General features: G+C 39.1%; 1 protein-coding gene across 4 annotated transcripts in view; it reads right to left on the minus strand.

Annotated features, from left to right (window-relative positions):
* Nucleotides 1-285: 285 nt before the first annotated feature.
* Nucleotides 286-24185, minus strand: part of LOC137107887 (transcription factor COE1-A-like) — an 85024-nt gene continuing 61124 nt past the window's right edge. For 2 of the 4 annotated variants that reach the window (XM_067492015.1, XM_067492013.1), the window contains exons 11-17: nucleotides 15169-15257; nucleotides 8764-8829; nucleotides 8514-8676; nucleotides 7445-7627; nucleotides 6204-6401; nucleotides 5660-5728; nucleotides 286-3504 (exon numbers count right to left, since the gene is read on the minus strand). In XM_067492015.1, the coding sequence (XP_067348116.1) occupies nucleotides 5661-5728; nucleotides 6204-6401; nucleotides 7445-7627; nucleotides 8514-8676; nucleotides 8764-8829; nucleotides 15169-15257 (767 nt within the window). In that variant the 3' untranslated portion in view covers nucleotides 286-3504; nucleotide 5660. The remainder of the gene's footprint in view (nucleotides 3505-5659; nucleotides 5729-6203; nucleotides 6402-7444; nucleotides 7628-8513; nucleotides 8677-8763; nucleotides 8830-15168; nucleotides 15258-24185) is intronic. The other 2 variants (XM_067492016.1, XM_067492017.1) reach the window with 2 other exon arrangements.

The raw sequence follows: 24185 nt of genomic DNA on the forward strand, positions 1-24185 counted from the left end.
AAAAGAGGGCAATCATTCAGTAGCACAATCAAAACAAAGTGGGGAGGGGGGAGAGAGAGGACAGAAAACCTGAAAGAAGTAGGAGAAGTGGTGGCAGGACAAAGGAGATTTTTTTTTCTCTCATCTCTTTTAGCCTTCATTACTCTGTCTTCAAATCCATCACATGGAAGACACACACAGATATCGACACATTTATGATCTCTACACCTAGATAATGCATGTAGTATGCTAACTTCAACATTACTGTATGATACGAACAACATCATGGCAAAATGAAAAACATCCTACTTTGTTAACTTACAAATGATAAAACAAATGGCACCATGGCTTCTTTTAGTTTGATTGAAATTAGCAGTGGAAGTATGGCTTTTAATAAACATACACTATAATACAAAAACATATTGTCTCAACAACATTCAAATCTTTACGCATGAGAGAAAAAGCAAAAAAAAAACAAACAAAAAAAAACACGTGCATGTGAGTTTGCAGAATGTTACTCAGGGCATCAGCTGATTTCTGGCATTTTTCATATTTTTCAATCCAGTGAAGTAACTTAAATGTTTGACTTCTGAAAAAGGAGTTTATGGTAGGGATTAATTTTTAATTTATTTTATAGGGTTTATTGTGGGCTCATTCACATTTTAAAAACTGAAATATGTTAAGTATCTCCCTACTTTTTTGAGCGGTAACTTCAAGTCCAAATCTTCTCAGAGAGTAGTTAAAAAAGATTCCTGTTGATCAATTAGGAAGGTTTTACAGTATTAGCAAATGATGCTAGTTTTTCCAGTTAACTATCCAATTTCACTTTCATATAATTTCTATTTGTGGCACATATACACACTCTCAAAATGACAAACCATAAAGTTACTTTTTGTGAACACAGTTTGCTGTAGGTTTTGAAAACGATGCTTCACTGACAGTTGCATATAATATGGCATCGCTGCTTCACTGTAAGACTGTTTAAACATTAATGTCTGACATAAGGTCTTTGGCAAAATGAAAAGAATATACATTAAGACTTTTTACACATTTAAGACATGTTGCGGACTAGTTGTCCTGCGCTGCAAAAAACACCTTGTTTTGACATGGAAATTCATATTTTATCTTCAAGAAAACAAGTGCAAATGTGTGATGCAATATAATGAAAATACAGTGCTATAAAAAAAACTCAAGGACAAATTTGAAACAAGTGCCTCAGTGACAGCTCTTTACACTGTTTCACTTTTAAGACTTAAGTTTAAAGCTACAATACGCAACTTTTGTGAATCGAGCTAGCTGTTGCATGAGATCCTAAATCCATCCATGCAGGCCATGGCCAAAGCCTGTGGCACCTCTTAAACAATCTTTTGCATCTTCATGTGACACAAAGGGTTGGAAATTTTCGAATTGGTTAGAAGAGCGCGTATCACTCAAAAACCTTTAGTAAGGACTATCTCTCAACAAGTCCTCTAACTTTAAGGCTCAAAGATGTCCTTTGTACCTTCGGTCTCATATGGATCAATAAACCATAGCTTTGCCACGTAGGGAGGCAGGCGCCTGTTGACGTCACACTACAAAATGGCACATAATGTTCATTAAAATGGAGCCAAAATGGCGTCAGTTTCACATTAGTTTTTTGCTCTAAACACTTAAATACATGTGATTTAAAATGTGCAAACACAGCAGTTTAGTTAGACTTAGTCACAGAAAAATCAGGGTTAGGTTATATAAGATGATAAGGGTTAGTTAGGTTGAGTAAAAAAGTTGCGGTCTGCCTTAAAAATCAGTTTCTTAACATCACACCACAAAAGATGTGATGTAACGTTACGGAACTACTGAATTAACCAGAATAACAGTTATCTGGAATAAAACCCTTGTGTGTAAAAGTCCTGTGTTTTGTAAGCCCCCCATCACCCCAACCTACCTCCTCACAAACTCTAAAGGCTCTAAATAGTCTACCATGGCATTGACTACTGCCACGAGATGTTTCTATGCAGTAAGACATTTACCTCCTGAAGACAGTTCTTTTTTGTGAACGGTATAGACATATGCATTTTAAAGAACAGTTTCATATCTGTGCACTAGTGACAGTAGTGTTCTGGTTCACGGAAGGATTTTACAAGAGCTCTCCGTGTTAAGATTAATGTTGGAGCAAATCTCTACTAAGAATAGTTTTAAAAAGTTACAAACTGTAGCTTTAAGATTTAATGAGGGTTTTTTTTGCAGCGCAGCATTTAAGACATACCATTGGCTAGTTTGTATATTAAAAATCATGGAACAGATCAGTGGGCAGGTAAAAAAATAAATCTGATTGGTTGCCAGATCACAGCTTGATCAAAATAAAAACAAATATTTAACACAGCAAATCATAGCAAAAGAAAAAAGTGTAAAACAAAAACACACACAAAAAAACAACTGTCACACAACACAATCAAAATGGCAGCAGTCTTTAAGACGTGTTCCCGCTCTTTAAAACAGATCCTGTTGTAAACGGGCTGATGGTCGGGCTTAGTTATTGGGTCAAATCAACAGTGAACCTGCTGTTGGCATCAAGTAATCGCACTCTCTGCCTTTTATGTACAGTTAGCTATCATTAAACTTGTCCTCAATTAGTGCTGCCGCAATTTCAATTGTGAATCTTGCATGGTGGAAATAAATCTCTTCATGGGTTGTTAAATTACTGCCTTTTCTGATTCAATGCACGTTCTGATGGCTGCCATAAAACATAGCACATGTGAGCAGCAGTGTGAAAGTACTTGAGGCAAATTTTAAAAAATAAAAACCACTGGGACTTTTTGGAAATCAGTGTTTGCACTGTTGTGTGTGAATTTGGCAAAAAGAAGTGAAAGAGTGTGTCTGGTCTGGCTTGTCTGTGTCTGCTAGTTTTGACTCTGTATGAATCATGTATGAAGCCTCATCATCATCATCATCATCATCATCATCATCATCATCATCACCACCGGATATTGTTCACATTATATTCCTTCATTAATGACCAAACTTCATAAATAGAACGTCCCTTGTGTAGGATAAAGTAAGAGGATGATTATCACACATTTACTGTTGCACAAAAAGAAAAACAAATCAATCACTCAAGGGAGGAAGTGGAATCTCTCCAAAACAAACACACCACCTGTGTCTGTGGAGAGTTATAATGTAGGTGTGACCATTCTCCTTTAAAAGTATAAAGGTGTACAAAGTCAAAACAATTCATTTTCTTGCAAACAGTCTTTTTTTTTTTTTTTTTTTGTTTTTTGTTTTTTGTGTTTTTTGTTACTTGTTTTTGTCTTAGAAAGGGCCTGAGTTGGTTTTGTTCCTTCAAATCGGGATAGCTGCTTCCATCCCTGACCGGAGTATGACTCGCACCAAAATCCTCTGCCAGGATCGGTGAGAGTGTGCTTGATTCATCCTGCACGCAGTCCCATACATACAAGCACAAGCACACGCACACACACACACACACACACACACACGCAGCCATGCACTGACACCTTTACATGGGTGGGACGATCATTCCAGGGATTGCTGTGGAGTGGAGTAAGAGAGGAACAGAGACAGAGGGAGAGGAGGGGGTGGGTTGGGAGGAAGAGAAAAAAACTTTTAAAACACAGCCAAATTTTTTCATCGTCATAAAAAAATCCCTTGTAAATACATCAATATGTTTTTCCATCTGTGCAGCTGTGTGACTGCAGTGACATTTAAAACATCAATAGGCGAATAAATCAATAAGCTGATGGCGAGAACACATCATCTATGTTGGTGCTTAGTGATTTCACTCAAACACACACATTTTATTCTGCACTGCAGTTGCTGGATGTTACTGTATATGTGTGCCTGACATATTGCATCATAATGTATGTTGTATTTAAACCCAAGGGATGGGTGTCAACATGTGAGAAGCTGAGCCCAGCCCAAAGTGACGCACACACACAGTCACACACATTAGCAAATTATGCAAAAAATGATAATGTTTGTTTCAATAACACTCTCAATAACACCCTGCAGTGTTTTCCAAAACTGTTAAAGAAGTTACCAAACAAAGTACACTTAGAACTAGTTGCTTTTCCTTTACTTCACAGTTCAATTCGTAAACCATCTCAGTTAGGTTAAGGTGGGATAATTGTGAAGGTAAGATTGTCTGATGCATTATATCACTTTCCTTTAGTCAAATAGATCAAATCTTGTCAGGAAATCTCAAAGAACAGATTTCCATTGGTTGGTCTAATATTCATTGCTCTGCGTCTTGACTTAATCGATTCTTTACGTCTTGTTTTTTGTTTTTTTTCCTGAAGAAATACAGCCATAAAGGCCCGATTTACGCCGTCTCCTCCAAATAATTTAGCTGTAGACACTTTTTCATTTTTTTCCTGGGATGGTCCTCATGAGAGCCAGGTTCATCAAAGCAATTGGAATGTTTTGTTTTGCTAAATAAATTTAAGAAACTTTCAAAATCCCCCAAATTTTGACTGACCTCTGTAATTAAGGATCAACTGTTGTTTCTCTACTTACTTCCCTACTTGTTGTTTCTCACAATAACAAGGATTGCAGTACAGTTTAAAATGGGTGGTTTCTTGTATTCTATCACCACTGTCTTAGCACAAGAAACTCTAATTTGTCTCCATTAGTAGTGGTTTCTTGGCAGCAGAAGACAAGAAACTCCACAAATTAACTTTTGTCAAGGCACATCTGTTTTGTGCTATTACCTCGTGTACGTAAATGAGTTATATCCAAATGTGTGAAAAAGCAAATATAAAGGCAAATGCATTTGTTTACATTTTGAAATTTCATATATCTTATTTTATATTTTTGATGTTTCAAGTCTTAGTACAGCGTAGAATGCGTGAGAGAATCATGTAATGTAAAGGTGTTTCCAAACTTTTGACTCATACTGTAAATGTGTAAAGATGTGAAGAGAAAATGTCATTTTTACAAGCAGCTTGACAAAACTCTACAAAAGTAACTTTTGAGTTGAGTTTTTGTTCCGTTTTTTTTTTTTTTTTTTTTTTTTTTTTGTCTCAGGTACTCAGGAGTATGTGCACACACACACATGCCCGTATACCTACAGTATTAACTGTCAAGAGAGTCGAACAGCTGTCATTGTTGATTGCTCCCTAGTAAGCTGCCAGTGTGTGATCAGTGTGTGCGTGTGACAGAGGAAAGTTTGTGTGTGTGTCTGTGTGCGTGTGTGGCTGTAAGATGGGTGTGTTTATTTCAGCTGTGCTTTGAGGCTAAGCTTTGAGTTCCCACACCCCCAAACATGCTCTCTCTCTATACACACACACACATACACAGTAGAAGGGCACACACAGAAAAACAAAGCCAGTGATGTTGAGAAATAAATTCTCTGTGCCAAATGTCTTTTTTCTTGTCTCTGTAAATGTCTAACTTCCTGCCTTTTCCCCTGCAGCCAATAGGAAGACACAGGAGTTACCAGGCAACAGAATGGCTGGATATGTGCTGTCAGATAGCAGGTGGATGCGTTGAGAAAGAAAAACAGACAATGCAGGTAAAACATGGAGGAGAAGCTGGAGGTGGAAAAGCAAGAAAGAGAGTGACAAATCATACAGAGAAAGTTAAAGGATGTGAAACATGGCAATTATTACAGTAGTTGATCAGTTTATTGAAAGTTGCAAAAACTATTAGATAACAGAGCAGAATGAAGAAACAGTAGAGAACATACTTCAGGTGAAGGCCAGGCCTTGTAGAGAGCTGGCTGTTGAGTACTTGCTAGAGTCCACAAATGTTTGATCTGGTAGTGAGACACAGTTCAGGCACGAATGAGAGGGAGAGAGAGAGAGAGAGAGAAATGGCAAGGGAAGGGTGAAAGGACAGAGGAATAAAAGGAGGGATGGTTAAAAGTCGAGACAACAGAGACGAGAGAAGAGAAATAATGAAAAACTGTTAACTGTTTGAAATGTAAAGGTGTTCAAAAAGCTGAATTTATTTAAACTGACTTTACCAGGGAATCTGTCATTTTAAAGGCTTGAAATGAGCTGTGTTTACATTTTCCTGACATGTGAAACATTGCGGGCATGTAAACACTGAAATGCCCCTTACAGAAAAATCATTTGTGGATGTAGTTCCTACTGTATGTGATCGTTTTAAAAACTCCAGTGCAGAAGGGAAAGAAGGATGTGGGAACTAAACAGGGACTGATAGATCACCAGGGGAAATCCTCATTCTGAGCATTGCCTGACAGACTGGTTCCTGTCATGGTAAATTACCTTGGAGCCCATTGCCGTTGGCACTGGTGCAGGAGGGTGGAGGCGAAGAGGAGGGCCTGACCACCGGAGCGAAGGCGGACTTCTGCTTAACGGCCGCTGACACCATGTTGGCCGGAGAGAAGGAGAAGACGCCAGAAGAGGAGACGCAGTTAGAGGGGAGAGAGGTGGAGGAGGCCATGGTGGGACTGGATGGGACAACTGCAGTGGTTGGATAAATATTAGGAAATAGGAGATGAATAAAGAGAAAGAGGGAAAGGAAGGAGGGGGGATAAAGAAAAGAGAGCGTGAAAACAAAGGAGGGTTTATGGTTATTTCCACATATGGAACACAATTCTCCACTTTATTGTTTCACTAACTACATCACATATTGTCCACTGTATGCATGACAAAGTGATAAACTGTACATAACATGGAAGAAAACTGAAATTAGCTTAGTTAAATGGCCAAACGTATGTGGAAACTGCAATACACATACATTATTTTTAATTTTCTTCAGGCTGGGGCTGGTAAGGCTCATGAATCAAGGATTTGGTTTGGAAGAACTGGACTTGCCTGCACAAAACCCTGACCTTAACCTTAATTCCACATTTGTGGAAAGAATTTAAACAAATCCCTCCAGATCTCTTTCAAAGACTTTGTTGAAAAAGTCCCAGGAATACTGGTGGTTGTAACACGTGCAGGTTCATGCAGATTGTTTAGAGGGAGAGATGTTCCACGGTCACATTTGGGTTTAATGTTTGGTGTACTCAGCAATGTGGGGTATTATATATATGACGATCAAATCTACTTTATGATAAAGATTTTATATAAGTCTACTCGCAAGTCAAGAGCTCACAACCACATCCAACTTCATCATATTCCCAAAAGTTCTGCAAACAAACAAACCACCCTCATGGTTTTGTTCTCTTCCTCCTTCTCTACATTTTCCACTTAGTAGAAATGGAAAACGGATGCAATTAACCCACAGAAAAAGAGGTGTGGCTGTCAGATGAAAGGCAGTGAGAGAATTAGGACATGGACGGAGGACAAATGGAGCTATGAGCTGTGAGTTGGTGATTGTTTTGAAGACACAGAGACAGAAAGCCCCATGGGGAAACCACCACGCAGCAGCAGATTAGAGATTTGCACTTTGATCCATGGACATTCTGCTTGTGTTTGACTATGTGCATGACAATGCTTTTCTGTGAGGTGCAGCATGTAAGATTTACGTGTGTATGTAATTTAGGTAAATGTGAACTCACTAGCATAAGGCGAGTTGGCTGCAGAGCCATTAAGGAAAGTGGGCGATCCTCCCAGGTTGGTCATGCCTGTGTTGTTAGTGTAGCCATTCATGGTACTGGTGACTGAGGAGTAACTGGTCTGCTGAGGCGTGGAGCTGGGCACGTATCCGTGAGGAGACACACTACTGCTGCTGCGTACAAAACCTGCAGGAAGGCGAAAGCGAGAGTTAGTCAGAATGATGTAAATGCTGAGAAATCTAGATAATTTATTGTTGAGCAGTAGAAGTATGTGTGTGCTGGCTGCTAAATGCCCAAACTACCAGTCTTTTAAATGTCTACAAGGTTCCATGCTTACGATGAAATAAATCACAAAACTTAGGTAGGGGGGGTATAGTACAAAATGGCATCATAGCAGCTCCTGTTATTGCAAAATGTAATATTGACTACACATCAAATTTTATGCATTTTGATTTGTATCAATAAGAACATTTGTTCATATCAGCCTTATCGCTTAACGGGTAAAGCATCAGGCTGGGATGCAGAAGGCTAAAGGATTATATCCCAGCCCACACAACAGGTGTGTCCTTGAGCAAGACAGTCAGAGCTAGCTCCCTGGGCTGCCCACTGGTCCCCCCAGGGGGATGGGTTAAACACAGAGAAAGAATTTCATTGTAACATGTACTGTATGTGTAACATGTAGTATATGTTCTCAATAACGACAATAAGGTTTCTATTCTATTCTAAAATCCTTTCAGTGTCAATGTGAATGACTTTGGGTATAGTACCCTAAAGCTGGGCCATTGTTGCCATGGTTACAGGAACAAACATGCTTTTAGGGTTATGAAGCGGTCACAGTTTGGTCAAGGAAACCCTGATGGTTCGAGTCAAAGTAAGCATCTTTACTGTTACAGTAACAAACATGGAGGGTTAGGGTTATTTACATAGCTACAGTAAAAGAGACATCAATGCCAACAGGTATAAAACAGGACGTGAACAGAAGTCAGTGTCTGTACGTTAATAGCTAATAATCACCTAAAAACAAGCATTGAAAGTAATTTCCATTTTGATGATGAACACTCTTACGCCTTACCCTGATTGGCCTGTGATGGTTCTGAGACATTGACGGACAGCTGCCCGGTGAAAGAGTTGACCCCCATCATGCCGCTGTGGCCTGATCCAGAGAGCTGGGTGTGTGTCCGTGGAACGCTGTAAAGAGCTTCAGCAATGTCCGCCGCGCGCTTCAGGACGATCTCCTGCAGGAATAGGAAAAAACCATTAAAGTAAACCCCATAAAACTAGAGCTGAAGTACTGCTTTCACACTTTTACCTCTGCTGTTTACCTGGTTATTATGGGGCAAACCATAGAGTGCTTCGACCAGGTCAGCAGCTCTCTTCAGAATAACCTCCTTATTGAAAGAGAGAAAAAAAAAAATGTTTGTATGCAAAAAACACACGTGTGAAAAAATATGTGAATTAAAATTCACCAATAACTTAGATTAAGCTTTTCGATACGCATGATCGCCCACGTAACACATGAAAACACACATGTGATCTCTCCTTCTCCTTCCACACAATCAAACAGCATCCATTTCGGCATCTATGCATGATAAACAAATTGCTCTTCACTCATGTTAAAGCAGATTATCTCCTGTTAAGTCAAGGGCTTTTATGCATCTAAATGACATCTTAAAGTGACAGGTATTTAAGATACGCTCTAAAGAACATTCAAAGTGCTCTGTAGGTTTTTCTGCTGTGTATTACTGTTCAGATCAGACCACAGTGAACCAGGGTGGGCAGTGTTCCTGTGCCATTTTTGATTGTTTTTTCTATATTGTGAATAACTTTTTAGCAAATGCATAAAATGTGAAAGTTAACAATTTGATTTGTTGGTCTCAGTGTATGCTTCCTGTTTTGCTACTTAACCCTTTTCACCTTTTTCTCTTTGCCTCCAAAGAGTGGGTTTATTGTCCGCAGATAATAAACCCACCACAATTCTCTCTTTCTCTCAGTCTCTTTGGTGTTTCTCCTCTCATCCTCACTTGCCCACCCTCTTACTCTTTCTCACCCACTCTGGGGTCTAAGGTGTCTTGTTTAACAGTTAATGTGTTGTCGTTTCCACAGCGTGAGGCCACACGGTGACAAAGAGAAAATTACTCTGTGCTCCACAGTAATAACCGGCGCTGTGTGACACACACACACAGACACACACACACACACACACACGCATTGAAAAAGTAATACGTTCCACTAGGCACAAACTCACAAGGGTTGAGCAAGCATTTGTGTGTGTGTGTGTGTGTGTGTGTGTGTGTGTGTGTGTGTGTGTGTGTGTGTGTGTGTGGCTATGAGAGGTCACAAAGCCAGTCAGCAGTTTCAATGTGCCTGTCCATGGTGCTAAATTCAATCTTTTACACATTATTAGGCCCTGGCTACCTCTCTGTTAGTCTCTCATTATTAGACTGGTGAGCTGAGCAGCTCTCGCTTCACACACACACACACACATACTCATTCAAAGAAACCTGACCCTGAAAGTTTGAGTGGTTCCAGTAAGGCAGTAGCTGATAAACGGGAAGGAAAGATGATCCTCTGGTAACATCATCATTATCAGGTCTGCAGGCATCTGCTACTGCATCACTCAAAGCCTCTAACTGGTACGATCGATGGACTTTGAATACTTTGCCAATCTATGCCTTTCATATATGGACACACTGCTCTCATCGCCTAATTAATCTTCCCCCATTTGCATCATGAAAGCATCGTTTGTCATATTACCTCAAGTGTTAATGCAGATTTAACGTCATTCATGTTTTAATACTAATTCAAAAGTCTAAACATTTATAGTACTTACATCTGAAGGGCTGGAGTCAGGACAGCCTGCAGCAATAGGCAAACATTCTGATTATGCTGTTTCTGGTTTGTGAAACTCGGAACACTAAATGTCTTTTAAATATTAATTAATATGGTTGGACTGAGTTTGTGCCATTATACTGCAAAAACGTTGAGTTGGATCATTTTAATGATTTGCATGCCAAAAGAACAGACATGTGACTAATGTTTCAACGGTATCAGTAGGCCCTAATATCAGTAGGTCCTAATGACACACAATCTTTTAAAAGCTGGTTAAAGTACAGTTATACAGTAGGTATCGGAGTAGGCCCCCTTAAAACTGATTATGTAGCGTTTATTGTATCTGGATAAAACCCAGATAGGATTTTAGAGTAAAGGTTTGCTTGCATCTCAGAGAGACGGGTGCATTTACTGTACATCCTGTCATCCGATTTCAGTTTGTTTTGAATGCATTTTTGATGCATTTGCACTTTAAATTGGAAGGCTACGTTTTACAGTATCACCAGCCAAAGACGCAAGAAGTAACCAAGCATACATTTTATTCTTGGCACTGGAAACAGTTGTTCGACAATAGTTCTACTTACTAACTTTTTCCAAATCATTCAACCGTATCTCACAGTTTTCATCAGGGATTGAAAACTGACTTTCAAACCAGAATATTTTGTTAAATTTAGTATAGTTTTTTACGGTGACGTATGCATTTCACATCACCAAGTCAGTGCTACCAGGGTTGTGTTGACACTGGCTCTTTGCTGGTTTTTCAGCAAATCACTGAAATCTTTTTGAAAGTTTTCTGCTGCTGTCTTTGATTCCTCTAGCTGCTACAATGTGATTGTCCTACATTGTATTGTATCAGTTGTCAAATATTTATGGAATATACACCTGATGTGTTCTTGTCAACGTCATTCTTCATAAATAATTTTCAAGATTCAGCTTCTTGATCGAGGTTATATAGGTCATCCTCAGGACATTTTTAACCTTTAGTTTAATCTATTCTTGTCTGTGTCTGGTAAATATGCAGACAGACAGCTTGACAGACAGTCAGTCAGAGAGGCAGGCAATGAATGAAAGAAAAGTATGTTTTTTCTCTGACAACAGATCTGTAACAGGAGGTGTCAAGGTGCTTTTACTGTCTGAGTTATGACCAGACATAATGTGATAACCATACATTACACACAGGCATGTTGTATGCATTAGGATCAGGAAATGCTAAGCTGAGTATCTGTAGGGTCAGATGTGTGTATGAGTAGCGTGTGTGTGTGCCAGACCAGCACAGACATGACACACAAATGACTTATTCCTCCCTAATGCTGGTACATTAGCCGCTTGATCCGCTTCTAATGTCCCATTAGGGATGCCATACATGCAGGGTCACACATTGCACAGAGATGATGTCATACTTTACTTCTGGGCTCGAAGGGATGCGGGGCACAATCGCACACACATTTACTGTAGTCCATAAATGTCATAACTAACACCTTCTGGGGAACATACAGTATTATTTTACTTGTACATTTACAAGATAGTGCTTAAACATTCAGTCTCAGACTTCATCTCTTTTCAGTGGCAAAAATCAACAAGTGAATTTAAGTGTATCAGAGCGACAGGATATGTACACGGTATAAGAAAAGTTTCATGCCAGTGTGTTCGCGCATCACTAGGATTACTCATTGATTGGTGATGCCGGTGACATGACCTCAGCACGATGCATGACATCATCAAAATAAGTAGCATAGCTATGTCAGCTGGGTGATTCAGGAAGCAGGAAGTCGCCCAATTTAACAGTGGTGACACACACTGTTCAGCTGAAGGTTGATTTTGTTAAACACTAATATCAATAGTATAATTTCACCATTGTGTTTCAGAAATGGCCCTTTTAACCATGGACATTTTAAATAATTATTAAGGATGGTCAGCATACTGGTATAAGCTGGAGGTTTTGCTAAAATAGAATTTGTGCCAAGACATCACTTTTGATTTATTACGTTTTCAAATCTAATATAAACTTGAAATGATCCTTTCTGTCTTTTACTGATGTTTTTTTTCTTGAACCATTTTTCTGCTTTAGTGAAGAGCACATTAGAAACCAAGTGAGATGATTGATTTCTTTTTGCATCCAAAGAGGAGTTTTTGCTTCTTGCTTTCCTAGCCTCTGGCATACCACCACACAAGTAATTATTGGCACATCATTAAAAAAAAAAAAAAACAATTAAAAATGTTTAAATATTTAGACACTTGATGGGTGACTTCACAAATTTTTAACTTGCCTTCTATGACTTTACTTTAGGGTCTAAATGTACAATAATGCTTTTTAACCTCGCTCTCACCTCACTATATTAAAATATTTTTCTCCTTCTAGCAGAAAAACTCCTCCATATGACATCACCCCAGTTTTTCATCTTTAGGAGTTCAGATGATGTCATCTGGGGGAGCTCTGGAAAAGCAAATTGACCATGATTACAAACTTCCTTGTAAAAGCAACAAGATGACATAATGTGAACTGAAGGTTCCTCCGAATGATGTCATCGGACATTTTTTAGCTAGATCTATAGAGATATTTTAACATAGGGAAGTCAAAGGGAAGTTTAATGGCACTTATGTACATTTACTACCCAAATTAGCAAACCAAGTTCAAAAATCAGTGAAGGCATCCTTTAAAAAAAATATAAAAATTGTTAAAGTACGTAATCTACTGTAGGTTTGACAGTGTATAAGTGGGGTACAAAATAGCTGTAGTCCCCAGAATAAAAGCTCAGCCTTCAAAGTATTCCCCAAGATGTGTGTTAATGTGAACAGTAACAGTATCTGCACATATGGATGGATGATGATCACTGTGAACGAAGCTGGCAGCTGAACTCTTGTGTGTGTGTTTGTGTGTGTGTGTGTCCAACAAAATCCCCTCAATGTTCAGTGAACAATTATAGAATCGGCTGTCCGCTGGTAATCCTCTCATACACTCCACTGCCCCGTCTGTCTGTCTGTCTGTCTGCTTTCTTTATAGCACTGGCAACAATCTCTTACAACTTCAATAAACGAGCTGATCAATACTCACTGTGAGCAGGCAAGTGTGTGTGGCGACAACTAAAACAGTGCAACCTGTACACATATCACCACACAAATCACACAAGACTAAAACAAAAGAATATGTTCACATGGATCCAGAATCTAGATAAAGAAAGATAGGATACTTTCATGCACCCTCTCTCTCTCTTTGTTGCTCTGTTTTTTTCTCTCTCTCTCAAACACACACACATACACAAACACACACCAAGTGACTGTTGGTAGGCAGCAGTAATAAAGTCTCAGGGTTCGATCGACCACTAGGCTGCACAATGATAAATTACCCAGCAATGCACACACATACAGTACATACAAACACAAACATACTTACACATACACACTAACGCACACATACACGCAGAAAAAGATATAGACATCTCAGAAACCTTCTCCAAAAAAAGAGCGTTTCAAAAGTGAGTCACAGTCAGGAGGATTCAGGATTGATCATTTTGTGAACCAGCACCACAGTCGAGCACTGGCAGGCTCAGCGTAAGGCAGTGCACATTGGAGAGGTGAGTTAAGACCAGCTGCAAAACAAAATTGGCTTTTTGCAGCTTGATAGTTCTTATTGTGGCTTTGGCAGGAAATATCTTGTGTGACATCATGCTCCTTATAATAATGAATCCGATTATGAGAATAAGAGAAATAAATCACTGAATAAAAGTACAGTGCCAACATTACTTTTAACAGTGGTCAAGTGCTTTGTGGTGGACTGGGGTCAGAAGTGATATCAATATTGGGTTCCTAAAGTATTTATGGAACAATTTATTTAAACTAATGGGCTCGTTTGTTTGATTCCCACTAAAAAGCTCTAGCAACGAAAGAAAAAATATTGGGTGACGTTTGTTTAAATATTTAATTTTTTTTTCCACGTACATCTGCCACCTGTCAAATGCAAACTGCTTAGATAAGAAGTATTGGTAGACAAGAGGAAAGGACATGTACAGTAATCACTGTAAACAAGCAGAAGCAGTGAATGTTAATTTAAGATGTGGAGTGTGCGGGAGATGTATTGAACACATTCCCATGGAATTCCACATTATATACAATTGCTAACACATGTGCAGGAGCCAAGGTGTCGGCGCATCATTGGTGATGTCACAGCATGGCCACATCATCACATCATGACCAGCGCCCATTCTTTGACGATGTCACAGCAAAGACAGCCAATCCTGGATCCGGATTAGAGCCAGTCAACAGCAGCTGTTTTAAAGGTCATTACCGCACCCAACAAGATCGACAAGTTTAAAGCTGAACTCAGTCACCATATTAATCCTCACACACACATGCGCACATGTACACACACTTTAAAAAGACCCCTCTGGTTGTGTGGATCAAGATGACAGTGTTTGGTATCAAAGTCGAGCTCATCGTTTGGTGCTAATTGTTTACATCTGCGGATGCTTTAAAAGCAGCGTTTGATCTCCAGCTGATAAACAAAATATTAGATATGACTCTGTGATCTGGAGAAGATTCAAACACTCACCCTGTAAAACGGAGGTTATGCAGTTCACAAACACAAACACACTCACACACACACAGTTCACGAAGAGGTAAACAGAAGACCCACGAGATATTTAAAAATACTTTTCTGCTTAGAAATATAAAAATACTACATGAAGCAAACAAATAAAACATAAACACATAATTATTTTGTTCTTAGCGTTTTATATTCAAGTGTGTATCTCTGTGTTTGTTCTTTTAAGAAAAACTTGTCGCTCAGTGTTACTCAGAAGTTTAAGGTTTTATCTCTGCAAGAGCTACAGCATTTGTACTTCTTACTGTCCAGTTTAGTTATCAGAATACTGTGTAAAAGAAGCTTGGATTATTTTTGGTACCTTCGGTAGCCTCTCTGGATCCCCAGGATGCCGAGGTATGACCTTCTGAAGCCTCTGGAAACCGTAGTCGATGGTCGGTTCATTCAGTGCTGTCGAACAGAGGCAAACAGAGAAAGAAGAAATAAGAAAGTGAGGTGGTGTTTCTTTCATATACTGCAGACAGAGTTTATACCAATAGCTCACGAGACAGGTGATAGCAAAGAATACACAGGTATGATACATTTTCTTTCAGTGTTTTCTCTATTTCCACCATTTACTGTTTCTACAAACTTCTGCTTTTATATTTTGCACCTTAAAAATAGTAGAAGTAACACAAGGCTGAACTCGAATGCTATAATCAACCAAAGACATCTTAACATCGCCTATCAATTCCAGCAGGTTTAAGACTGAGAGATTTGTCTTGTTTTAAATCATAAGTATTCGTCTCACAGAAAGATCTGGTGGCAGATTATGGCTGTAAAAATGTTATGGGTGGCACTAATGCTGCTTCTGTTCAACCTGAGCTTGCACGTATGATAAACAGACACAGAATGACAACATCTGTGCCAGTCAGCAGGGGGTGGGGGTAGGGGTATTACTGCTGTAGGAGAGAGGATGATATCCCATTTTGTGACATTTTGTTCCCAGGCACCACACTGATATCGAGTAGGTTTTCTTTTCTGGAAAAGCAGGCTGGAAAATAACGAACCTGCTCAGCATGATCTATAGGAGTCGACAGAAGCCTGGGGGATAGAGAAGCTGGCTTGTGACTATCTGAGAGGTTGAAAGTTCAAAATGTGGGTGGAAAACTGAGGGGACCCCATCTTTGAAGTGAAATGACATAAAATTGAAATTTATGTAAAGCAAAAGAAAAAAAAAGATAATACAAGTTGTAAGTCCAAAAAAAGGGCCAAAAAGAAAAAAAAGAACAAACATGAAGCAAAATAATTTATTAACACATTCAAACATGAGTGAGAAGAAGCATTAATTTATTTAATCTCACCCCTTCTTCCTAACTAAATGCCATATTAATAAATCAGCTTCCTATATACCCATTTATAAATCCAATATGTAAAAAATACAATATCTAATTATGAAACATACTGACTAATACATCATGTATACATATAAAACACACACATACATATACCCACATATCATAATCAGAAAAAGGAAAAGGAGACCTTTACAAAACACCCTGAGATTGTCAAGTCCTTCTTAATTCTCATTACTCTTAAAATCGTGTCTTTATAGAAAAATTTTAACTGACTGATATTTGAACTCTGCTGTACTTCAATTTCTAAAGTGTTCCATAGTTTTACTCCACATATCGATACACAAAAGTATCTTCTAGTCGTACAACTGCTTTTGATTTGTTTTTCCCTTAAAATCATAGCCTTCATACGTTTGAGTTAATTGGCTGCAATAAATATTTGTATCTGTATTTTATGCCCCTAAACATTGATTTTAATCATCACTCAAGAATCCCCACTTTATTTTGTGTCATGTCACTGCACTTTTTGTACACAGGGCAACTGACACCAACAGTATATCAGGTTAAAATACTTTACATTGCTCAACTCAGGCTTTGGTGCTAAATGCAGTAAAGTTGGCTGAACTACTTTTGAACCCGATGCTGATATAAACTCCTCTACTGCTCTTCAGTGTGACTGACTCTTTGGCTGACAGAACTGATTTAGTTTGACTAGGTGTCGCAGATGATGATATGAAACGCTCAAACATGAACAGACCAAACTTCATGAACAGACTTCAGTGTGGTGCAGCAGCTTTGCAGATGCTTGGGCACTGTACCTGGGCAGCAGCAGTGATTAAACATTTGCCATTGTTGAAACCAATACATTTTTAAAAAAATAATACAGCATCTATAGAAAACTGGCAAGTCAACTTGAAACATTGTGTTTAATGCTGCCTTAATTAGAATTATGGTAAATGAGGAATTGATTTGGGTGAAATGGGCCTTTAAACAATTCCAAGCTCAGACTCCGTTGGTTTACTCGTATCAGTCTCGAAACAGCGTGCAGACAGTTTAATGCAACATGCAAATGTTCAGAGATGGACGGACCTGGTGGAGTAACTAATGGTGATAATAACACTGCAGCATAATCTAAAGGGTTTTAAAGATCGCTTAGTGTTCGCTTTATGGTGCAATTATGCTCCTCTACAGTCTTTATCCAATCAATATGTCAGTCAAGTCAGACTCTAAAAGCTCTGTCAGTCAGAAGGATGACATTTGTGTGTGTGCGTGTGTGCATGTCTGCATATGTATGTGTTTCTGTGTTTATTTGTGTCCTGAACATGTGTCTTTACCCTAAACTAAAGTTGCATGTGTGTGTGTGTTTGTGTGTGTGTGTGTGTGTGTGTGTGTGTGTGTGTGTGTGTGTGTGTGTGTGTGTGTGTGTGTGTGTGTGTGGGTGCACTAATAGGCCTGTGTTTGTATGTGCAACAGATGGAGCAGAGAAGAAGAAGCATGAGAAAGTCAGAGAAAGATGTAGTAGGTGTGGGGTGCAGTGGGTATGTGTGTGTGTGTGTGTGTGTGTCTGTGTGTTTGTGTGTGCGTGTACTCAAAGTGTGCAGCTTGAGTGATGTTTGGTACTTTCCACATCCAGCACTGATAAATTACTTGCAGCTGAATGTCTTATGTGTAGTTTTGTAGGTTCTCTTACTGTTTGTGTGTGTTTTATATGTGTGTGTCTATTATCACATCGCACCCAACTTTCTGGTTTCTGTTAGGTCCTAAACCACTCAATTTGTTAGCAACATAACTTCATAAATTGAAAGCTATAAAAATACCAGATGTTAAACATGCACACTACTTCTTTTTGCTCTGCAGAAACTTCATTTTTTCAAGCATTTGATTAAATGTTATTTCATGATTTACATTTGTTTATTTTATTAAAATACATATTATACATAATTGGCTTGAAAAGAAGTAGGCTATGTAGAACCTATGAAAGAAATGCAAATGTCTTAAAAGCCAAAAGGTAAAAGCAATAAATACAGGTAAAATGAAAGCAGGGGTAAGGGAAGAAGGACAGGGATGGTGTGTTAAACTATCCAAAAAAAGAAGGAAAAAGAAAGACTAAACTCAGTTATGGTTGAGAAAAACAACACTACAACAGCTGCGTAACAGTCAGTGGGATATCAACTGTCAGAATTAACTGCCAGAGTCAGATCCACGCTCTCTTTACATCTCTGGAGACATTTAACCGATGCCAACTCTAATATACAGTAACACACACACACACACACACACACACACACACAAAGACACATTCAGTACATAACAGGATGACTTAGAGTGGTTTCGATGCCTTGGGCCTTAAGTGTCTCCAACCGATCTTTTATTAATAGAACAATATATTTCTTAAATCGTTAAATGGTGTGTTTAGGGGTTTGTGTCTATGTGAATGTTTAGGCTAATGTACAGCGTGTGTGTGTGTGCGCACTTTGAAACCGAAAAGGTCAGGTTTCCTTAAATGATATCTTTGGTGGTTTCTTTCCGTACTGAAACAGAAATAGTATCACTGCAGCAAAAGCCGCCTAATTGATTACACATCAGCTATAAAAGGCATCGGTAATACTGAACCAACCAATGGGCAGTCAGCATAGAAACCAGTCACGTCAACATCCACAAACACTAAATACACTTCAGGCCTCAGGCCTGATGATACTGTTTTAAGATGTGAAGAGAGAAATGAACACGTGCAGTAAAGTGTATACTGTAGATCATCAGGGGATGCTGAAAAATGTTTAATATCATATGAAGAAACATAAACATGTAGTTTATATATATACGTGTATGTGTTGAAATACTTGGAGGGTGAAGTTATTGAGGTCAGTGCACTTCAGTCGCTAGTTGTTGGACTGATGCTGGGAAACAGCTACTCCAGCAACAAACTAGCAACGTGTTCTTGTTTCGTGTTAAGAATAAAGCTTAAGTTAAGTTAAGTGTTTTCTAAGATAATTTCCTACACATACTCTTTCATTTTTTACATACAGATGTTTAAAATCAGCTGTCCATGGTGCTGAAAAGGATGAAGTAAAAGTACTGTGTGTGACATGCTGTCCATGCCCATGCTAACATGCAGTTGAAGATATCATGTTTATTATATTCTATTACGCAAGAAGTTCTGCTGAGGCTGATCAAGATGTTATTAGTTTTGTGGGTATTTTATCATAAAACAAAGTATTAGACAGTTTAAAATTATTAAGAAGAGATCAGCTATTGGTGCATCTGATGTTGTACGGAACTGCTGAGGTGAACACGAAGCTAAGCTCAAACCAAAGGTCCCAATTCAGCCATCAGCATTTTCATTATGTTTCAACCTGCCTACTGTACAGCAATGAGTCTTGGATATTGATTGAAAGAACAAAATCACAAATAAAAGTGGCTAAAATTAGAGATGCTGCTTGTTCACATCTAACGGAGGCTGTAGAGATGGTTCTGGCTTCCTAGCGGGATGCCTCCTGGATGCCTTCCAGTAAGTGTCTTCTGAGCAAGCATAACTGCTAGCAGACCCCAGGGTAGACCCAGAGCATGCTGGACAGATTATATACTGTATCTAATCTGACCTTGAGATCCCTCAGGAGTAGCTTGGAAATGTTCCTCAAAAAACTGAGGTCTGGCCTTCCTCCCTGAACCTGCTGCTATTGTGACCCAACTCTGGATAAGTAGCAGAAAATGGATGGTTGGACGATTTTACAATCGTCCTGCAGCAACGTAATGACAAGCAATCCAATAGTTTATTTCTCTATAAGCTACAAATGTCAGTCTTACAGTTTCATGGTGATCCATATAAGAGTTAATCTATTTGACACAGAGTTACTTTGCCTGCTCGACCCACTGAAGTAAGCGAGAAAAATGTGTAAATCACAGAGTTCAGAACCATTGGAGTCATGCTGAAAAGAAACTCACATTAACTTTTAATGGGAAACATATTTAATATTTCTGTTTCTCTAACAAAACATTTTTCACATGGCCACATGTCATTTTTCTGGTGAGACCAGTCTCTAACACAATTAGCTAAACTATCCATCTAATTGAAGTCAGAGGAGGCATGACATTTATTTTTTATTTATTAACCTTTGCTTAACAATCCTCATGCAGACTCTGGCCAAGACTGAGTTTAGCCTCAGAGTTAGGGACTAAAAACATCTTTTGCGGTTATGTGTTATGTATCTTAAACCAGTAATTATCCAGTACATCGCCCCTAATCCCTTGAGTATTACGTTGTATATTTACAGCCACAAATTTTGAGGGAGAGTACTTGCTTTCCAAGTTAAATCATATGAAGAATGTTGCATTTTATTTCCTATTTTCTGGCAGGTTCTTCTAAACCTGAAAGTTTAAACTGTCCATAGATGTCTTGCCATGACATGTCCCAGCTCCATGCACTAATGTGTGAAAACAACAAGCAGGGACACTTCAGCAGATGATTCGCTGACTCTGAAGTCTGACCCTGTTTCATGTCGATTCATTCTGCCACCCTGCTGCCCATGAAAGCATCACAGCATAAGCCCCTCCACCTCTCCTCTACCTCCCCCACCTCAATGCTTCTTCCCCTTCTTTCTTAACTACACCTTCTGCCACTTTCATCCATCCATCCATTCTTCCATCCCTCCTCCTTCTACGTTGCTCTTTCTCCGAGTCCAGAGCTGCCCGCAGATCAATACTCATAGAAGTTTCATGAGGACAGATCCTCCACTCCTGTTTCACAATAAAAATGTGACTAGAGGAGGGAGAAGAAAAGAAGAGGGGGAAGCGGGGAAAGCATGGTAAAGATAAAGAAAAAACATGTTTTGTGTTAAAGTTGTATGTCTACAATTTCTAATGTGCATTTATTAAACAAAATGGATGTCTTTCTTGCAGTCATTTGGCAGTATTAAAAGAAAACTGTGCAAAGAGGAGTGAGAAAAACATGTAAGGGGGCAGGGAGGGAGAAAAAAGGGTTAAAGCTGGGTGGGTGAAAGGACAAAGAGGGCTGATTGTAAAAGGAGAAGAAGAAGAAGAGAAGGAGTAGAGAAGGTGTGGTGAGATCGATTCTATGGCCAGCCAGCAGTTCAATACCACTGAATTATTGCTTCATTCTTCCCCTTATGAGATGAGATCTTTTTCTCTTGAGCTCTTCTTCTCTCTGGGACTCTCCGTGTGCTTGTACATGTGTTTATGTACATGTGTGTATCTGCATGTGTGTATTAGTATACTGTGATCCACTTACAGTAGTAGATCAATACTTTACAATCTGGCTTTCAAAGTCCACCTTTCTTTCCATCTCACTTTCTTTATATGTCTCTCTCTTCACCCAGTATTATATCTCTTTCTTCTTAGTAAAGACTTTTTAAGATATTGTACAACATAACATGCAATCTATTAAAGTTTTATGGTCATATAGGTCAACGAACAACTGTTTGAAGTACACATACAGATATTTCATGATATCTTTATACTCTCTGTCGGTACTAATTCTAATCGATCACTTTGAGCTACGTGTTGTTTACCCTGGGTCATAGGGAGTCTAGAATAAAAAAAGCAAAACTACCAACTACTGCACAAGTACGTTTTTGATCAAATCTGCTGTTTCTCCTTTTACCAACCCTCCACTGACTGCCCAAAGTTTTGCCTAATGTTGGAGTCCATAACAGGCAGTGTTGTGCAAGTTCCCACATGACAAAAACTAGCTCAGAGTTCAGGTCACACTAAAATGAACTACTTCACGTTCACATCAAACCTTAGAAAATAGCATCTCTGCGACATACTTTCATCTATGGTGTTGGGTGGAGGGGGGTTAGCTCATGTTCTCTTGTTGTTACAGCCTGTGATTCATTCAGTTCACTGTTTTCTAAAAAACACCTCTCATTGAGCCCATTAATGCACAACACTGATGGCAGAAAACAGGAAGTATGTTTGAAATGTGAGACATTTTTAAGGTCTTTTATTGAGGGGACTGATCTCAATGCTTTTTAAGACTATTCAAGTCCTGCAGTTACCCAGGACTTTATGTCTCCAAAATAAATTGCTCATAAAATGTACAAAGAACAAAAAAGTACAAAGTAGTGTTGCTTTTTTAGTTTCTCCACAGCTGAGCTTTGGGTTTTCTCATGCAGCTGCACTGACAATAAATCAGCTCAATATGTGTGTATGAATGCATGTTGTGGATGCATGTGCTCATATGTGTCTGTGTGTGTGTGTGTGTGTGTAAGTGCCTTTATTGATTATCACTTTGTACTATTGTCTGTTTATAGGAGCGTGTGATGTCGAGAATGTTAATTTTTCCCACCAGGCAGATGTAACAGCCATACGGCACTATGTTTATGTGTGCATAATGTTAGCATGTGTGCGTGTGTGTGTGTGTGTGTGTGTGTGTGTGTGTGTGTGAGAGTATCTATGTGTAGACCATCTGTTAACCAGACTACTCACCATCTTTCCCTCATATCTTTCTGATTTACAATTACTTTCAACTCCTGCCCCTGTTTGAAAGTGTGTGTGGTAAGTTGTGTAAGACATGACCCTGTGCAAGTGTGGCTTTGTGTGAGCTTACAAATGTCTGTTGATGCAAACGTGCATGTGTGTGCTCTTGACCATGCTTAATTGCTCAGTCCTTACACCCAGAGGCAACCGCTGCTAAACACTGAAAAACCACAACTACCAATCGGCTTTCACAACCGTGACCTTTCACTAGTGACTTCCAGAAAGAACTCGACCTTGAGGCGAGATCGGGCAGCCACAGTAACGGATCCCATTTCCTGGGTCACATGTTGAAGCGATCAGCCAATCGCGAGGTCATGGGGGGTCATCTCCGCCCAATAGGAGATGCAGTTAGAAGCCAGACGGACCAATTACCTGCCAGCTAGCCTCAGGGTCAGACCAAAGATGTTTTGACTGAAGAACATTGAAGGAGACACACAGGCTGAGAAAGAAACTACCCTTCAACCTGACGTCTTAATCATTCAGACTTTAACTAAGACATTTAAAACAAAAACAATAATCTGGGTCTGTTGTTATATTGTGCTCACTCTCTTTTATCTCTGCGTTTTTACACTGTACTTTTCAGAAACTGCCACACATCATCAAACTGTGGCAGCACATTTTCTTGCATTTCACACTGCTGAACGGGTTTTATAGGAGAACGAGTTTTCTTTGGGTTTTATTGTAAATGTTATAATTCTATAAACGTTCTGATTGTTGCATGCATTTTGATTGTATGTATGTTGAGATAAAAGGTGCCACGGAGATTGAGACACTAAAACAGTGCTCTTTGAAAAGCAAATATTAAAGTATTCATAAACTTGACATCGGCAGTAAAACTGACAGTTATTTATGGCAAGTTATTTCATCTTCATTGATCAGGTCTAAATCCTCCTCTTTATATCTGGTTAATTACACGGTCTTAAATGTCCAACATCCTGAACAATATATATATAGCAGGTGTTTTGTGTCTGTCTCTCCCTATGAATGACGTCATCATTGATGGTGTGATGGAGCCTTGTTGAACAGATCAATACCAGACATCACATCACCTCCATCCATTTCCACATGTATGTGCGAACAAGCGAGCACATGCACTCGTGCACAGATGCTTTTTTCTTTCCTTTTACTCCTCCACTACTGAATTTTGCAGGAAAGCGCTCAATCACAGTCAAAAATCCAGTCAGAAGCCACACACTTTGCCAACACTGTGTATATGTATGTGTGTGTTAGTAAACTGGGTGTTCTGGATGATTTCACTAATAGTTTCAGTATGGAGGGGCTATAAAGAGCAGACTGTTTAATTGTATCTGGTTTTAACAAGCCTCTGATTATGGCAACGTTCTAACGAGTGTGGGTCGTTAATGTTGACTAATCTACAGTCATTAGTTCAACACTGTCTGGCCTGAGAGTGAACTGCAACTCATAGACGCTATTCACACACACACACACACACACACACACACACACACACACACACACACACACACACACGCACAGCCAAAGACTCTTACATGCATGCAGACTTTTCCAAAAACAATGTAAAATGTAA

The sequence above is a fragment of the Channa argus genome, chromosome 22, assembly GCF_033026475.1.
Source record: "Channa argus isolate prfri chromosome 22, Channa argus male v1.0, whole genome shotgun sequence".
NCBI lineage: Eukaryota > Metazoa > Chordata > Actinopteri > Anabantiformes > Channidae > Channa > Channa argus.